This window comes from Lissotriton helveticus, chromosome 9 (genome assembly GCF_964261635.1).
Source record: "Lissotriton helveticus chromosome 9, aLisHel1.1, whole genome shotgun sequence".
In the NCBI taxonomy this organism is placed as follows: Eukaryota; Metazoa; Chordata; class Amphibia; order Caudata; family Salamandridae; genus Lissotriton; species Lissotriton helveticus.
The window spans coordinates 282,959,092-282,979,058 of record NC_136070.1 but is presented as its reverse complement, the minus strand read 5'-3'; the positions used below and the strand labels follow the sequence as shown (position 1 = coordinate 282,979,058).

The 19,967-nt window shown below is 45.7% G+C and overlaps 1 protein-coding gene across 2 annotated transcripts in view; it reads left to right on the top strand.

The window, feature by feature from the left end:
* Positions 1-19,967, top strand: part of CEP128 (centrosomal protein 128) — a 704,507-nt gene that overhangs the window by 652,177 nt on the left and 32,363 nt on the right. For both annotated transcript variants that reach the window (XM_078659994.1, XM_078659995.1), the window contains exon 23: positions 2,990-3,098. In XM_078659994.1, the coding sequence (XP_078516120.1) occupies positions 2,990-3,098 (109 nt within the window). The remainder of the gene's footprint in view (positions 1-2,989; positions 3,099-19,967) is intronic.

The following is a 19,967-nucleotide window of genomic DNA, read 5'->3' as shown; positions in this document are numbered from 1 at the left end:
GATAACTGCCTTCCTCTGGCCTCTTGCTTTGAATGTGACCAGTGGTCCTTGGCTCCTGGACATATTATCACTTTGATGTGATCTGGGAAGATGAATCTGCCACTATTTTCGAAATAAAACTACAATGTGCGTTGTAGGACAACCACAAAATAAAGCAAGCCAACATGTCTACTGTCAAGATGCACTGTGTGCGTTAAATGCTTGGCCGCTTTCCCGCAACATCTGTGTCCAAGGCAACTTCCGGAATGACTGCTCTTAGCACTGCCAGAATTATCTTGGACCCGCAATCAGTCGTTTTTTATGCTGTAGAATAGTTTTTTGTTGTTTAATAGAATAACACAGTACACAGGTGCCCATCAGAATGTTAGAAATGACGGGCCTTCGCGGGTGGCTCAAGATTATCACAGTGGTAGATTTATTCTCACGTGCACGCAAACACGGTGTACATGTGATTGTGGAGGCCGCATTGTGGCAGCTGTTTACGTGCTGCGCATGGGGAGCGTTTGTTGAAAAACGTAGCCCGTAGTCTTTCTGTTGAAAGTGTTTGATTAAAATTGGTTTTACTAGCGGAAAGATATTAAGTGTCAGACACTTGCAAAGAAGTGCCCTGCAGCTGCCTTTGAAGAGGCTCGGTTACTAAACGCAGAGCCCTTTAACTACCCACGGTAACTTCTGAAGATGTTCACGCGGTGTCATCCCAAAATGTGCCGACTTGGCGGAGCGCCAGCCTCTGTTGCAAACCCTGCAGCTCTTCTCCTTTCACACCAGCGAAAAATCCCCGAATATTTGGCTTCTCTTTGTATTCAGCAGCATGTTGTATGATTAATGAGAAAAACTCACCCTCGCCGGCTTCATTTAACCGGCTGTGAATGATGTCCTATCTGCTTTGATCCCCTGAGCAGTGTTTCTGCGTCTGTTAGATACTGCACTATTTGCCAAGCTCTTGGATAAAGGTATTTCTTTCATGAACCGCCATTTTTCTGTAGGCGTACCTGGCCCCTGTAGACCGGCCCATTCTAGAAGGGGCGGAAGCCATTTTGAAACGTCTTTCAAGGGGTCAGGTAAGGTTGATGCTTCGTTGGTGGCTCCTGAAAATAATGCAATATCTCAATAGCTCTTTGGCATCAAATGCCTCACCCGCTTAGTCAGTTTTCTTCCTTTGAGAACCATGCCAAGAAGGTCTGTCGGGAAGATGGTATTTTAGCCATATCATTGGTCCATGAAAATGCAGCACAGACCTTCATATAAGTCCCAGTCAGATCCAGGGACCTGTTTGCGCACATGTGAGTTTTTGGTTGTGAGAGGGATTGGTTGTTGCCGTGGCTCATCTTCCAAGAGTCATCACAGAATTGACTGGAGTTCATGTCGGAGGCGTTGCATTGAACGACCACTCTTATTGGTTCTCACTTATAAGGTCCCACCACATTATAAAAAACTGATAGTCACCTAACAGTTCTGGATATTGTAAATAAAATGCTGGAAAAAGAGTACTTTTATGTTGATTCCTCTGTACCAATTGAAGCCTGTCTTGAACAGCTAAGAACGGACACTGTTGAGGTCTTCAAATTTAAAGCTTGAGCACCCAGAAAAACCTCATGAACCTAATTCAATGCGGGGGACCAGTTTGACCCCTCTACTGTGTTGGCTGTCCAACTACACAAAATGTGGAAGGTTATTGCCAAATCATTAAGTACCATCCGAATGGCACCAGCCATAACACAATCTTCTTTGCAGCCGGCAAATTACATTCTAGCTTTTAAGACCTAAGCCTCCTTTCGTACCATGCCTTTAGACACCACATCGAAAGTGACTTCAGTAGCATACTTCAAAATTGCTCCTGATGGAGAGAAGGATAATGGGGCGGCCCCCTAAGTTCTGCATGCGTTGTACTCTTAAGGCTTCTTTGCAAAGCAATGTACAGTTTCATAATGAAGTTATTTAGAATCTACTGAATTAGACCTAAGCTCTTCACAGGTGCCTTCTCCTCTCCCCTGTTTATTCTCCATGTCATAGAATCTAACCACAGGTGGGAAATGGGAGGTGAGCTGACTGCCCATGCAGAGTAGCGTTAACTTTAAATTGACTTTTATACTCACAACTCGTAGGATGTACACCATTATGAACATCCATCTACCAAGACTGCAGTCAATGCATGAAAACAAAACACTGGCCCTGCAGGGATGTGGCAGGGCGTGTATGGCCATCGAGAATAGGCGGCATGCTGACAAATGATGTGCACCCGCATATTTGCTACAGGGCAAACACAGTTCTACTAAAAAGCGACTGAAGCTTTTTCCACTCATGGCAAGAATTAGCAACGTTATCCATATTTTGGTAATGGAGATGAACTAGGACTAGCAAACCCCCATCAGAGTAACTTTCCCCTACTTTACTACTTCAACGTTGCAACATTGTGAACACAACATTAGCCAAAGAAGACCTCTGTTGAAAAATCTGCATGAACATTTTCTTGCATCGCTGAGAGGAGACAGCTGCTTCAGGATACCTGTTAATCTAAATCGGAGATGGTGAACGATTGCCTATCAGTAAGAGAAGAAGACTTTTCTCTCATTTCATGAATCATGAAGCGTAATACAACATATGCTAGAGGTCACCAGCTGGATGTTATTATGTTATTTGGAGTAATTTGGTACCCTACCTTTCACTCACCACCTTGCCTCGAGGACTATCCAGTCTGGTTCTGATCATACAGTGGCTCAGATGGGATGAGAGGGAGAGTATCCGGATGGGGTGGATAACTCTATGGGTTGCACTCTGTCTCTTGCCTAAAGCTTTGGACCTTCTGCCCGTAAGGCTGGTAGATGGACTTGATGACGTAAAACTAACGAAGCCCTTGAAGGGGCGGTAAAGCAGTAATTAAACACAGACCCGCCTCCTAGAGTATTCACGACTGATGTAAATGTACTATAATGCCCAGTGCTACCAGGAGGTTTAGCTAATTTCTGTTTTTTGTGTGCTTGCTTTAAAGGCTGAGAAAAAGAATGCAGATGCACAAAGCTCCCGCCTGGGCGCCCTCTCATCCTCCTTACGTGGCCAGCACAGCTTCCTGTCCAGCTCCCTGCTCTCCGACTCAGCTTGTAAGTATTAGCATGACAAATGTGCCTCTGATGCCTGACCCAGATATAATAAATCTTCACGGTCCATGTCTCATTAAATTTAGGTTGTCAGTAAATATAATTTTCCTTTCACGTTTCCTCTCTTTCATTCCGAGTCTTATTATGGCTGACAAGAATGAGCATTACTTCAAACTACTGTTGGTAAAATCCTCATGTGAGTCCCAATGCCATTAGTCCTTTCTCAGATCCGTGAAGTTGAGTGGACCACTCAACAGCATCACAGCTTTTCTGATGGATACTTCTAACTGCGGATTCCTCATCTTCGAATATACCTCAGGGGCCAGACTGGAAACTTTTACCATCAATGCTGCAGTGTGCTGCTAGGTGGTACAGTGCGACTGCGCTGGCTCTGTCCACCCAAAGGGGATGTAGTGGATCTACATATAAGCTGCCACCGCTGCACACTGGTGCCAGTTCCTTTCTTTCCACACCTTTCAACATGGATCCAGAGCTTACCTCCCAAATTCGTCAGCCTACTGATGGCTCCCTAAAAAAAAAAAAATGAAGCATCCGCATCCGCCACTCCGTGACCAAAGAAGAGGTGACAGGAAGTTTCAGTGTCACTTGGTCCCTCTTGACGTCCCCATTGGCAGTTTTCTAGACCATCAGCAATGATGCAGCAGGTTGAGGCCTTCAAAGAGATAATATTGCAGATTTTCAGCACAAACCAAGCTCCTTCCGGTGTGCCTTTGGGTGCCAATGATCCACAGGGGCCTCCAGTCGGGTTCCTGTCTAATGGTCCTTCCCCAGGACCGGCTGACCCCTTAGGACCATTCAGGGTCCCATATCAACTCCTGTACATACATCTACTCCATCTCCAGGACCTGCACCAGACTGTTCCTCGTCAACTCTGGGCACTGGAAGAAATGTTGATTCCGACATCTAACCCTAATCCAACTTTAACACTATCTTGGCCAATGTCACTATGAGATTATTAAAGCTCAACCGGTCTTCATATAGCCTGGCTCTTTACCAATGCCTCTGCCAGGGCAGATTGCACCAACAGAGGCGCCATTATCTTTTTGGCTCTGATACACCACCAGAGAGATATGATCATGTTGATGAGGAAGGGGATGATGATCTCCACCCTCCTTATAACATTGACAATTTTTTCTTGGAATGACAAAAGGACAGTGGGCTTGATATTTCCTCTGATATAGGGTTGGACTCGCCACTTCGACAACCAACGGGTGAGAGAGCATCATTTGCACTAGTGGGAGTGGGCAGCTGAGGTCTTGGAATTACAGCTGCCTTCATTTGAGACTAAGACTATAATTTGTATGGACATTTTGCAGTCTTGGCCAGCCACTTCTAAGCCCTTTACTTTCCAATATCGAGGTCCTTACAGATGTCTTTATGGGCATTTAACAAAAGTCCTGCTCTTGCCCTCCAATGAGTATGCTGGTGGCCAGCTTCACAGCCCCATGCCTGGTGAACCTGATTTCCTCTCTAAACAACCTACCCCAGAGAGCCTGGCAGTTCCGTCTTTAACCAGCAAGTTGAACCCTCAGTTCATTCTTCATGAGTATTCCAGATAGGGAGTCTAAGAGGATTAAGGCATTTGGAAAAGAAATATTCTTCTCAGCTGGACTGGCTCAGATCTGTCAATGCAGTCTGTTTTTTGCCCTCTCCCACATAACCAGCAAGACCGGTTCAAATACTTGAATCATGGTGGCCCGATCCGACTGATTGCCGTGGAATGGCAATTGGCATCAGCTTTATGCTCTACGGCCACACGTGGGTGCATTCAACAAGATTGTCTTGAAATGTGCAAGCCTCTCTCATGGATGTGCCCTTTGATTCCTTATGTTTTTGGTGAAAAAGCTGGTCTGGACTGTAGAGTCGTGTTATTGTCCCTGGATCTCTTGATCACTGCCAAGCAGTTCCTACATCATTTAAGAAAATTCTGAGGCTACTCCAGGGTTCTGGCCTAGAGAGAGCAGCAGTCCCCCCTAACCACTGCAGCATTCAACTAAGTACTTTTGAGGATGGGAACGTGAGTATGGCAGAGAAAAGGAGCAGTTACATAACATATTCACAACGTTCATTTCATCAGTTAATCGTTAAAAGGTACACACATAAACCAAGTAAATATGAAACTGAATTTAATTCAGCTATAAACAGTAATATCCAGTACTTTTAAACCACAGATGGCGTGAGTGCTCGACACCAAGAACCTCTCCCTGATTAATTCTTCTAGCTGGTGTATGATTGATACCACACCGACTATTGGATACAATTAAAAGGGGTCTCCAAATTCTTACGTGCCACGCCATTTCTTAACTCATCTGGGACTCCATACATCCATCTATGGTTCTCGTCCATAGAAGAATCTAAACACCACCAAAGGCGCAAGTCTCCAACTGAGGTGGGACGTCATTATACGCCATAATTCATGTGCTCACTATCACTATCTCTACTGTCCTGATGAAGACCCTAAACTGAGGAACCACCCGCCCTTACTATAGGGGTCGAAACGTCGACAACATTATTTTCAACATACACGCCACAATAGAATTTGCCATACATGGCCCCCGTGTATTGTTTATATAGGGAACAGTGTGATCTATTATAGACTGGAAATGTTCTAAGATTGATTTAGAATTGTCTACAGGACACAATTCCTTTTCTTTGTCCCTCAATCTATCCCAACCACACCCTACCCTACTGAATCTTAAACCCCTCTTTCTTTTTGACACCCACCGAGCACTGCCTTGAATGATGACTTCATCAATTGCCATGTATTGTATGAACTAAAATATAATACCTGTGAAAGTACTGGATATTACTGTTTATAGCTGAATTAAATTCAGTTTCATATTTACTTGGTTTATGTGTGTACCTTTTAACGATTAACTGATGAAATGAACGTTGTGAATATGTTATGTAACCGACCACCTTTTTTGTAATTACATGTTGACCCAGGTCGGTGAGTAAAGGGTTTACCCCGTTATTACCTACCACAGAGAAAAGGAGCAGGCCAGCAATGGCACCAGTCCTCCCAAACCCCTTCACTTGTGACAGCACCACCCAGCTGATTTAATTTGCTGTTAGCCGCACACTCCCACCCCTTAGGGGACAGGATTCAGTTTTTCCTCCCAGTATGGTGATCCAGCTCTTGTAAAAGATGGCTCATGCAAGTAGTTCAGCTTGGCTATGTCCTACCCTTTCTTTTACTTCACCCCCCTCCCCACACACACACTTAATTAATTTTCAGAGGAGCACCGCTTCATTCTGTTACAATAGGTACGAGTGCTACTCTTCAAGGATGCTGTGGACAGGGTTCCGGATTCAGAAAGAGGAGTTGGTTCTACTCTTGCTATTTTCGGAGGCCTATACTGGACCTTCAAAGTCGGAATGCCTTCCTATGGAAGGACACATTTATAATGCTCACAGTAGCCCATATCTTGACTGCTCTGGACCTGGTGGACTTGATTATGTCCTTGGATCTGCAGTACACAGATTTTCATAAACCCATGCTGCAGTTCCACAGGTGTTACCTGTGGTACCAGGTCATCCAGGAAAATTGCAAGTTTGCAGTACTTCTTCTTAGCCTTACCAGTGCAAGGTCTTCCTGAAAGTGATGGTGGTGGTTGCAGCACACCTTCGGAGGTTGGGATACCAGTTTCACCCTACCTTGACCACAAGCTGGTGAAGGCACTCTTGCCACAGTAAATCATAGACCACCTCCACATGGCAGTGGGAACCTTTTGATATCGTTTGGGTTCACGGTTGACATCTCCTTAGCAAAGGCTGCCATTCATAGGAGCTATCCTAGAGACAATGCAGTTCAAGGCTTTCCCTCCACCACAATTTAAGTTTCAGCCTCTTTACTGGATCTCAGTTGGAGCAGCTCTGAGGCTTCTAGGACTTTTAGCCTCCTGCATCTTCCTGGTCAGCACATACAGGCAATGTAATGGAACCCAAAGATCCAGTGGGCCCTGCACTGAGGGAATCTATTGGTTGCCATTCACATTACAGGAGAGACAGCTCACAATTTCCAGTAGTGGCTGCTCAAACGCTGTTGGTTCAGTGGCAAGCTCCTCTCCCTTCCCCACCCAGAGCTGCTGACATTGGTGAGGGATGCATCACTGCTGAGTTGGGGAGGTCATCTGGGGAAGGTGGAGATCAGAGGACTCGAGTCTCCAACGGAAGCCTGACTCCATATCAGTCTGTTAGAGGTGTCATTCATCTGGCTCTGGAGACCTCCCTACCATCCAGGAAGGGGAGGCTGGTCCACGTTCTCATGGACTATACCACTGTCATGTGGTACTGCAACAACCAGGGTGCAGTGGGGTCCTGATTCCTGTGCCAAGAGGCTCAGTGGTAATTGAGTTGGTTGGAGTGTCAGTGCATATCCCTGATTGTGAAGCCCCTGACAGTTTCCTTGAACAGCAGGGATGACAAGCTCAGCCAGTTGTGACTGGCAGATAACGAATGGCTTCTACATAGAGAGGAGTCACAGGGGAGCTTCCTACAGTTAAGGGAACCCTGTGTAGATTTTTTTACCCCCGTCAGATGCACAGTGTTAAACATTTGTGCATTGGAGTTACCACAACAACTCTCACTAGAGTATGCATTCCAATTAGAGTTGAGCACAGGTCTCTTGTACTCTTTCCCACATATGCTTCTCCTCCCCAGAGCTGTGAAAAAGATCAGGAGCTCTAGGCCCAAGTCATTCTAGTGACTCCAGATTGGGCCGGGAGAGTGCTTTACATGGAACTTCTGGGCATGAGTGTCTGTCCCTCAAACAAGTTGCCACTCCCAGCGGATCTTCTGTCACAGCAGCAGGGCAGGATAATGCACCTGAACCTGCACAATTTGTGCTTCCATATGTAAAGATTGAGTAGCACAAATTGACTTCATTCGATCCTCCACCTGAAGTTGTGGATGTCATCCTTGCTGCCTGGCACTCATCTATGAAGTTGAGTTATGCCAGGTGCTAGGACAGATTTGTGACCTGGACTTGAGTTTGCAAGACTGACCCTGTACAAGCTAAACTGTTGGATGTTGTATTATTATTTTTTTTTTTTAACAGCAATGCCTTGCTGTGGGCACTATCAAAGTTTATTTGTTGGCCTTTTGCATTTTCTGGACCAACCATCCTTTTTTTAAATCACCTATTGTGATAAGGTTTAATAACAGTTTAACACACATGTTCTCTCTCATACCGTTTGATATGCTACAGTGGGACCTTAACTTGGTCTTGACATTTCTCATGTGTACTCCCAGCTCTTCATTGCATTTACTGTCCTTAAAGATAGTCTTCCTCATTGTGATTACTTCAGCTTGTTGCATGAGTGAACTCCAAGCTCTAACGACACAACCACCCTACACCCCTTTTTTTCTAGACAAACTAGTTCTGAAAACGTAGGCGGCCTTCTTGCATAAGTTTGATGGGCAGCTCATCACTCTCACAGTGTTGAATGCCCTGCCTTACCCATCAAAAGAGTAGGAGAGGCTCCATTGGTTGGACCCCAAAAGAGCTTTAATCTTTTACATCGATCATAGCAAGGGCCATTGGGTGAACGGTCAGCTTTTTGTGGGATTCTCTAGACCAAAGAAAGGAAATGCTGTGCAGAGAAAAACTCTGTCGAAATGGATAGTAGTATGCATTAGGATAAGATTTGCAGTGGCCAAAATGCAGCCTCCGTAATAACTGAGAGCCCGTTCCACCCGGGCTAAAGCTGCTACCACTCCGTTGGCACATTGAGTGCCTGTCCATGGCAGTCAGGCCACGAAGTGGGCTTTGGTGGACATGTTCATGAAGCACTACTGTCTTGACAGCAAGGACTGATGGCAATAGAATTTCGCCTGTTCGGTTCTGCAGGATTTGCTGGTCTCCACCATCAGGAGGTGCTGCTTTGGTATCTTTTCTAAAGGTGAGGAATCTGCAGTTAGAAGTATCTATCAGTCAAACAAGTTACTTAATGTGACGCTCTTTTTGGTAGTTATACTATCTGACCACAGATCCTTACTGCCCCCCAACTTCCCCATTCTGTGGGGTGGTCTCTTTTTCCCATCTAAAAAGGACCCACATTAGAGATCTTCAAACTGGTGCTGACAATTGTTTTGCGCTTCGCAGTGGACGAAAAGAATCAAGTAAGAAAGTGACATCATAACACAAGGGTGGCGCTTTTGCAGCTCCGCTCTGTCATTTCCTGGGTGTAATGAAGGCTATGTGGAGTCACACAGCACTACCTAGTGGTGCACAGGATGGCTGCAATGAAAAGTTTCCAGATACAGCCAGGCACCTGGGAAATATTCTTAAGGTGAGCGATCTACAATTAGTTTGAGTATCCACCAGAAAGAGCATTTCCAAAGGTAAGTAACTTGTTTTTCCATGTGAGCTATTTTGAATTTGGCCTTGAAATTAACAGAGATCCATTGCAGCTCTTTATCATCACCTGTCTTCAGCCTCAAAAGTGGTTGGGGGTGGGGGCACTTTTCTTTTTTTTTTTTTTTACACAGAAAGGCGTGTATTAGACTCTACTCAAAATTATTTTGTCATTCCTCAAATTTGCTGTTTTTGTAATATACTGTTAAATTTGTGTTTATATTTTGCATTTGTTACCAGTAGACCCGGGCTGTCTTTGGATGGCATGTTTTGGTGATATATACTTAAGCACTTAAAGGTGGTGATTTCACATGTAATCAACTTCAAAGATAACATATTGGCAGCTTGTTTATTGTGGTTTGCAGAAAAGTTTTCGTTGCTTGTTTGTTGGGATGCCCATGGTCTATGCCAGTATCACAATATATACGGTTCTGGTTCAGGTTGTGACACCTCAATTAATGTGGAATAAAGGTTGCTAAACTATCTAACTATGTCTGCCGGTAAAGTGCTAATATGTCATTTAATGTGCCCCTCGGGTAGCTTGCCTAAGGGCCTGATTTAGAGTTTGGCGCATGGAGTAGTGCCGGCTGAATGGAAGAGGACATTACCTCTATTATCTCAACGGTTTTCTGCTCGCCAAACTTTGTGATGGCCCCGGTCTAGCAGTCCTCTCTTTACATTGAAGGGAACCACCATCACAGCATTTCCTTTCAGTGTGCTAAAGGTTTGGTAGACTTCTACCATCAGTTTTGACTGCCGACCACCTAGCTCTTTGTTTTTGCTTTTCTAAACTCCCAAGGTGGTAGTTGGTTTCTGAAAAACCAAGAACTAATGGCCCCCACACCCTAGGACTTTTCCCAGGGTGCCGGGGTCATTATTGGTTTTTTTCTGTTCCTCATTTCCAACCTAGCAGTGATTAACCGCGAAAAATGCTTAGTCATTCATCCTAAATATAGAAAAAGTAGTCCACTTTAGTGCCAATGCTGGTATCAGTTTCTGACTCCTTTTCTGGTTTCATTTCCTGTTTTTCCTTTTTTTTTTCCAATGGGTCATGTTTAACTTTTGTTTGTTTCGTACATATGCTCAACAACTTTAGCCATTTTTTGCATCCTTACTTCTTAATACCTTTGAACTTTAAATTCCTATTGCATAAGTTTGCACAGAAATAAAAACATAGCAGGCTTGCCAATGCCTAATCTATTGGTTTTGTCAATGCTTGTTGATTCCATGGGGCTGGAAAGACCACTGAAGCTGTTTCTATGTCAGACATAAAAGGAAGACACTTGTGATGAAATTCAGTGATGTTACATGCCGTAGGAACATTTGGAGGTGGTTAAATTTAAGGTGATCAACTGGGATGAGAGGCCAAACTTAACAATTGAATCTGGTTAAAGAGCCACTACCATAGATGTACCACCGGTGGCCTGAATCATTTTCAGAGCTCCTTGTCCCACCCCAACACCTCTCAATGCCTTCAACTCAAAACACCTGCTCATCAAGTAGTACTTCTTATCCGATATGGCAGGTCAATGTTAAATTGGTAAATAAAAAGGTAGACAAATATACACTTCCAGTTTTCACCTTTATATAAAGTCAGAAACCAATTTTACAAATGCTAAACAAAATGGCTTAAAAATCACGAACAATGCAGAGCAATACTCAAAAACGGCTGTTTTCTCCCAGAAACAACATTTCCCTATTATATTCAGGAAGCTGTACAAAAAGAGCTCTAAATGCAAGTAAGGAGCTTCTAGAGCAGCAATTGCTTTTCATCTATTGTATTTGGATTTTATTCTAGCGTAGAACTAGTCTCTTCTGACCTCCAGGTGCTCTGCTTTTACTAGGTTTGAATGCAATTCATATGGCTAGTTTAAAGATTCTGATACAGATCGGCATGTCGGTCACAAATTGGCCCCTTTTCACCCTTGATGTAATTGGGAGATGTTTGCCAGGAACATATTCTGAGGATGCAGTTTTTATTCTCAAATTCGGGAAGCTCCCAAGAATGTTCTTCACTCAGCGCCTGGTGCACAACGATTTAACAGTGAGTTCATGTGACTTGTCCTTGTAGCACTTTTGACTTATAACTGAATTCCAGAGGTAAGAAAGAGGGACTCCTGGCTTACTTCTGGAATTCTGTCATTAGCCATGCATACAATAAGTGTAATCCACAGCTAATTATTCGTAAATCGGGCCCCAGAGTGTATAAAACCCTTAGTAGTGCCTGAAAAGTAAGCAGTGGAAGCATAGAAGGAATGAAGCTATGCTCAAGGGGAGGAACAAACTCAAGAAAAGGAAGGAAAATCTGCACAAGCTAATCTATATATATAAAAACGAATGTATGTCTGTCTGTCTGTTTGTCCTTTATGCATTACTACACCATTCTTCTGATTGCCATGAAACTTTGGTAAGTTGTTGAGTACACTCCCGCGAAGGTTTCTGGCATAATATTATTTTAAATATCGGCCCCCCATGGCCCTCATAATCTTCCGAATACTGATGGACGCACCGTTATGCATTACTACACCCAGGGGCGTAGCTAGAGCTTGTGGCGCCCGGGGCTACCCCTCAGATTGCCGTCCCCTTATGGGGGTGCTGGGGAAAAAGGACAGTGAGCACTTGAAAGATGTCCGAGTCGCCGAGGAGAGGCACGTAGTAGTGCTGCTAACAGTTATCTCGATCATGAAAGTTGCATGCACATACATGACACGGTCAAAGGCTAGACAGCTGAATACACCGGTGACTGGCAGTACAAAAGAGAACACACAGACTGCATGATCTATCTGTGGACTCAGAAAAACCACATGTGACATTCATCAGAGAGCTGTGTGAACAATTACCCCTCAGCACAAAGCAAACATGCACATACATGACACTGTTCAGGGATCCATCATCTACAGCTGACATTAAATGACCATACATCATAGTCCACCCATTAAAGCAGTGGGGACCTGCACAAACGTGATGTGCTCTGGGGACCCAAAACCAACTTAACAGTGTCGAAGCCTGTGCTTCTTTACCTTTCAAAAACAGCAAATTAATTATTCACAGGGAATGACTCACTGTGTGCCCTTAGAACTAAACGCAGCACAAAGGGGTCAGTCAGCTCCACCTTGCCAACACAGACTGGATACACAGCCCACTCTGGTGGCCCAAAGACAACAACCAAGGGTCGCGCCCTGTCATTACTTCTAAGCAGCAGCAACCAACACCCTGGGAATGAAAAGACGTGTGCTCTTGGGACACAAAACCAGCTTGTAATAGTGCATCTCTCCTTCAGATTGATACCTCTGCATTCAGTTGCATCTCACTAGGAACCAAAACAAAACATCCAAGCAAAGCTTTCTCGCTTCTCCACCAAAAAACGACTTGTGGCTGTAAAGGAAACTCAGGAGAAACTCACAGTTAGGAAACAGAGTCTAACTTGGTGCCGTCTCAGCCTACACAGGGGCTATCAGACAGATCAGTCTCCTGCCGCCACAAATCGGGAGTTGAGAGAGGGTAACCCAGGCAGATGGGGGGGGTCAATGGGCTGCTCACTTTTTGGGCCTGTTGCCATGCTTGCTTCTTGCTTGGGTAGGTTTCCCCTGTGTCACCATCACCCTTGTGACTATTCGGGCTCCTTGAGCACTGAAATTCTTGTGATCCCTCTGTTTCTGGGAGAGGAAGGTTTAGTATTTGACAGACCTCACAGAGATATTTAATGGCCCAAAGCTTGCCCTGCCATTCAAACAAGGAACGAAATGGGAAGCCATATCTGTACCTAACCTTGTTCTCTCTTAGGAATGTAGTAACTGTTGGGAAAGACCTACATTTGCTAAACATAACTGTGGAGAGATCCTGAAAGATCTGGGGGTCATTCCCATTGTATGGCATCACCCCCCCCCGCACCTGCCCCAGGCATGCTGCCCCCAGAATAGCCTCTGTATCTTCAAATTGGTGGAAGCAGTTCAGAATATCCCGGGGTAACTTTGAGTTTTTGGCTGTAGTCCCTGCTCTGGAGGTTGGGGCCCTGCTCCTTGAGGATCGCTTCTGAAAGGTCATAGATAAAGGTTTTTATGTCCTTATCCTCCTTGCCATTATATCTGATCAGAAGATTGCAGTGACAGGAGCAGTTCTTCAAACCTTCCTGTTTGTCTTGGAGTGCAATCAGCTGGTGGCTTATAATCACCAAACAGGGGTGGGGTTCCTCTAAGCCGAGAGTGTGCTCATCTTGAATCGTTTCAAGGGAATCTACCCTTGTACCCAAGTCTCCAAAGTCCCTCCAAATTTCAGTGAATTCTGTTTGAGGTTTATATGGGCAGCACTGAGTTTGTTCTTGATCTTGGCGAAAAAATAGAACATAGCTCTTGGTGGGGGCTTCCACATAGTCCCCCGACACCGCCAGCTCATTCTCTAAGTTTTCTTCCAATTGGGAGCCGGGTGAGGGATTTGGTTGTCTGTATTTAGGGGTGGGGCCAGAACAGATCCATTATAGTGGTTTCACTCTTGGGCCTCGAGGTCGCCGACGCCATAGCTCTAGCGTGACCTGTCAGAGAGGTCTCCAGAAGCATTGCAGCAACAACAGAGGATGGGCACCGAGCACAAGCTGACGTGGGCCCAGCTAGAGTAGAGACTCACACCCACCCTCAGGTCACGTGCTCCCCGGGGAGTTCACAGGTAGATCCCACCCATATAGTGTCCGCAGTGCTGTCCAATTGAAAAGCACACACTCCCAGCGAGCTGAGAAGTGTAACGATCCCAGATAGGCTGCAACACTGGAACGTGGGTCAGTCACTTTGTGGGGATGAGTCCTCAGGGCAATCTCAATGGGGGCCTCCAGTTCTACCTGTGTCTAGTTTTATTTATGCGTTTATTTATTTATTTATGCGTTTTTATTATATAGTGCGGACTTTACCCGAAGGTGTCAGAGTGCTTCACAATAGGAACGGAACTTATACATGAGAACATTACAAGTGAACAAATTACAAAAGCAAACGTTACATTACATGAGGCAAAAGTGACAATCATGGGCCAACAAAATACAAGAGGTAGCAAACGGTGCATTACAGGAGGAAATAGAGCCCCAATGGGGTTACCGGGGGTGCATGCCAAGCGGCAGGATCGAAGTGAGAAAACAAGAAGCATCACTCACTCCCATTAAACTAGTCCCCGAATGTGGATATGGCGAGGGGGCAGGTATCATAATCTGATAGACGAGGCCCCACCTGGAAGAGAGATGTCTTTTGTGGAGAGGCTTGGTCAGGTAGCAGCTGCCACTCTAGTCCTGGTGCCTGACTGTTTTAGAGGCCAGGAGGCCCCCAGGGTGCCAGTCGTACCTTGACCTGCATCCACAGCTCACCGCCTCTGCCGTCGGTGCAATCATCATTCATCATTGTATTTATTGGACGGACCGCGGCGCGGACGGTTCTTTATTACTTTACTTTCTCTCAGACAGTCTCACCTTGAACTACAGTAAGCAGCAGGCTGCAGACAATAGGCAAGTCAGAATGGTGGACTGTCTCCTCTCCACGCACTCCGACTACTCGACACGACGAGGGGCGAGCGAGCGTAGGGGGCAGTGAGCGCGTAACGCGTCACACTGCTACGGTGCGGCGAGGGCTGGCCAAAAATGTCCTACAGGGCCGTCATTGGTTGCGCTCGCGCACGCACGCTACCACTGATTGACGGCCCTGGAGGACTAGTGTGAGCGAGGCTGGGGCGGGGGGGGGGCTCAACAACGGTCAGGATCACACAGATTGGTGATGCTGCCGACGATTTGTTACAGTATTTATATTGCGCCATGATCATGTATTGTAGATATAACTTTATATTCATATGCCATGCAAATCATGTCTGTGTGCTAACTTGATTGCTGGGTAACGGCGGGGTTTATTATCAGCTCTGAGCTCTGTAATTTCCAGCTGGGTATCTCAGTGGGCTAATGCACCGTCTGCAGAGATGTCATTTTAACTAAGTTGAAGGCCACAGCTTTGCACATCAGAGGTCGAGTTACACAAGTGCCCTGGCTCCGGGGATGCAAGCAGGGCAGGCTTTATGTGTGCCTCAAAGGAACTGGCACCGAGTCGGCATGCCCCTGGACAGCTCCTGTTGAGAGGGGGCATGCGGGGCCCCTAGGTGCCCCGGTGGGAGGGTAAAGTCTCCCAGGGCATTGGTCTGTGGTCGGGAAACACTTCCCATACCCAGGGAGGTCACTGCCCCATTTCAAGGTCGGCTGGTGCCCTTCAGAGGTAGACGACCATCAGTTTGAAACAGCTGATCAAGGAGGCGCTGCTCGGCTCTCCCGTCCCCGGGCTGAGGGCAGGTGGCCGCGCGCATCTGTGGGATGGGGCAGTAGGGTGTGCGGTGTGGTGGCAGAGTGCCCCCACAGCAGGGCAGCCCCACAGCCAGGCAGGCCCTCCCCCGAACACAACGAGAGGCACAGGAGCAGGCTCAGGCTGGCAGAGATGCCTAATGCTGAGGAGCACAGGGCAACCCCACAGCCAGGCAGCCTGCCGGCCCGCGCGGCCGCCTCAGTCTAAAAGGTGCCGTCTGGGGCGGACCCCCCCAGCTACGCGGCGGACTACACCATTAATCCGATCGCCATGAAACTTTGGGAAGTTGTTGAGTACACTCCTGCGAAAGTTTATGGCATAAACGTTTTTTAAATATCGGCCTCCCAGGGCACTCATAATCTTTCTAATACTGATGTACGCACCAGGCGGAAAACCAAAAAATTGTGTATCCACAAACACTCGAATAAATAAATAGAATTAAAACAGCATTCATCCGATCACCAGGAAACTTTGGGAAGTTGTTGAGTACACTCCCGTGAAGGTTTCAGGCATAAAATCTTTTTCAATATCGGCCCCCCAGGTCCCTCATAATCTTTCGAATACTGATGTACGCACCAGACGGAAAAACAAAAAATTGTGTATCCACAAGCACTCGAATAAATAAATAGAATTAAAGCGACACTTTGAAATGTTTTCCATATTAAAATGAATAAGTGTCAATAAAAATGACACAATGTAAATTGAATGTCATCATAACAAGTTTCCTTGAATTTCCTTTCTTCGGAGATCGCAGCAACACGCAATGGGTAAGCTAGTGCATAATAAAAAGGAAGCAATCGAGTGACAATAAAAAGCCAGCCAAGGGTAAAGCAACTGTGCATGCTCTAAGCCCACTGTAAGCTGACCATAGGTCTTTTCGCAAACAGACAACTGGTTATGTCTGGTAGATGAGAACTGAAAAGGAATTGTAGAATTACGTTTAACCAGAAATGAGACACTCACTGAAGGGGTCTTCTTTTGAAACTGATAGCCACATTCTGCACATACAAAATGATGTGGCTCACACTGAAAGGCGAATGGATGAAGTGGGCTGACCCATTGCCTCATTCTCTATGATCTGGTGGGTAGAAGCAAAATGTGAATGACAGTACAACCGACTAATGGATAGGATACAAAGGGGCTGACTGAAAACCCCTTAATGTATATGTGTATATGAATTTTAAAGGGTTTTTGATTTAAAAGAAAAAGGTCTCGGGTAATGCCAGACTTTCTATACATGGAAAAGAGACTCCGAGTTTTATTGATAGTTATGTCATCGCCTCCTTAAGCTTTGGACTAACATTGCTTAGTTTATTTAGATTAAAAAAAACATAAACAAGTACAGTGGCTAATCAACTTTTTCTTAGTACTGCTAAATGCCGGGTTTGCCCAAAAACAAATGCTACCTAGACTTGATTCCACCCCATGCCTCTTTCTTCCTCCACCATCCACTTCTATTTCTATTTCTTTCTCTTTCTCTTGGAGGTTCTTTTTCATGCATGCTTTATTAGGGTAAAGCAACTGTGCATGCTCTAAGCCCACTGTAAGCTGACCATAGGTCTTTTCGCAAACAGACAACTGGTTATGTCTGGTAGATGAGAACTGAAAAGGAATTGTAGAATTACGTTTAACCAGAAATGAGACACTCACTGAAGGGGTCTTCTTTTGAAACTGATAGCCACATTCTGCACATACAAAATGATGTGGCTCACACTGAAAGGCGAATGGATGAAGTGGGCTGACCCATTGCCTCATTCTCTATGATCTGGTGGGTAGAAGCAAAATGTGAATGACAGTACAACCGACTAATGGATAGGATACAAAGGAGCTGACTGAAAACCCCTTAATGTATATGTGTATATGAATTTTAAAGGGTTTTTGATTTAAAAGAAAAAGGTCTCGGGTAATGCCAGACTTTCTATACATGGAAAAGAGACTCCGAGTTTTATTGATAGTTATGTCATCGCCTCCTTAAGCTTTGGACTAACATTGCTTAGTTTATTTAGATTAAAAAAAACATAAACAAGTACAGTGGCTAATCAACTTTTTCTTAGTACTGCTAAATGCCGGGTTTGCCCAAAAACAAATGCTACCTAGACTTGATTCCACCCCATGCCTCTTTCTTCCTCCACCATCCACTTCTATTTCTATTTCTTTCTCTTTCTCTTGGAGGTTCTTTTTCATGCATGCTTTATTACTGTTTCTGATCTTTTTCTTCCTGTTCTTTTCCCTCGCCTTTCCCTTGACAGTGACCTCCCAGTGGCGGCCGGCATGACTCGCAGGGAAAGGGGGGTGTCGCGTGGGGTGTGTGGAGTCGCGTGGGGTGAAGTCGCATGGAGGAGGGGGTTTAAAAAATAAATAAACTTACCTTGAGGCCTAGTCCCGCGTCTCTGCTCCTGGTCTCCTGTCTCAGACTCCAAGAACAGGAAGCAGGCAGCCAGGTTCCCCCCCTAAGCCAATCACAGCACTTCAATGCACCGTTGTGATTGGTGCACTCAGCCAGGGACTGGAGGGGTGGGCATGTTCTCCAAGTAGGCTGTAATGCAGCCTGCATGGAGAACGGGGAAAGTACGTATTGCTGGTTTGGGCGGCCTGAGAGGGCTGACCAAACAGGCATCACACACTTAGGAGTGGGCAGATCACTTCTCCCCTGCCCTGGGAGCACAGCAGCCCCGCCTGCCCGCCCTCAAAGCAGCAGGATACAAGGCATAAAATGATAACTTCAGGTTTTTATCATTTTATGTTTCTACTTGCCACAGCTTAAAACCAGTGGGGTGATGCTCCTCCACCTTAGCGGAGGACCCGCCACTGTGACCACACTCACCTGCTCAAATTAAGCACTGGTAGTAGGCCTGACCAACTTTTCACTTGATTCATTATAAAGGTAACAACTCACGAAGATGCCATGTCTGTTGTATTAAAACATTTTTTGGCATTCCAAGACTTTACTCTTAAGAAAGATACTGGATTAATTAGGACAAAGAGGCTAAACAAAAAGTCAAAATTTAAATAAGATTTTACAACAATAAAGTGGATATTTTAAAGGTATCTCAAGTTAGCAGATGAATTTGATGTTGCTCTGTTTGACTCTAAGCAGTTTTGTAGTTTGTATTTTCTGTGCCTTGTTTCATGCATCATCTGACAGCCGTAGCGGCTGTGTCCTTCCATATCTGTAGACTGTGCCTACTTTGTAAAGGAATGAGCGCAGGTGCCCAAAACACGCTCAGAAGCTTGGGTCCAGCGCTGTTTAATGTATGAGAGCTGAATGTCAAGGCTGCGTAGTCGTCAATCTACCTCATGGCTAATTAATCCACTACCAGACACTCCCTCTCCCTTTATCTCACTCTTGCAGGTTCCTGCTATCACCCTTTGTGAAGGTGTTAACGTCTTTCTCTTCCTCCTCCTTTCCAGTGTGTGAGCTTTTTTCCTTCTTGCTCTCGGGTAAGATCTGATCGGTAAAAACGAGTGCCTGTGTAGACCAGGACAGCCTGATCTGGTGACCGCGATGTCCTCCACATGGGAGAGAATGCTGCAAACCCTAAATTTCTTCCCCCGTCACATCAGGCTCTGCATGCCTTCTACTGCTTGTTATCCCTTCTCACCATTTTCGTTACAGAGTTGTTGTTCGCGTTAAACTCTGACAGCACATTTTCCTCCTCGTGCGATCATCGAGACACGAAGATGGTGAACAGACAAGCTTCCCAGACTCCCTACTGTCCCCACTCTTCACAGAGTAAATGGGAAAACACTGCTTGGTCCAATCAAGGCCGGCTTTAGGGCAGTGCAACTAGTGCGGCTTCTCAGTGGAGAAGTGTGGCTCACCGGTTAGAGGAGGCAGACCCTGATGCAGAGGTCTGACCCAGGACCAGGGTTCAATTCCCGACGCGGCAGGGTCTTGAGCTCATAATGTCCACGGACTCGATAATTCTCGCCTCGGTGCCTACTCGAATCGTGGTTTCACACTCTGCAACTCTGGGCAATAGCTTGCTTAATCTCCACTACGGCCCCACCGCGATGGGATGCCTGGTCTTCACCTTGGGGATGCCCAGTAGCGGTAATCTCGCAGGGAAAGACCAGGACAGGTTCCCAAAGCAAGCGCCTTGAGACCTTACGGTGATAAGGCGCTATACAAGAGCGTATGATTACGCTTTTTTACTAGGTGCTGAACTGTGGAGGGGG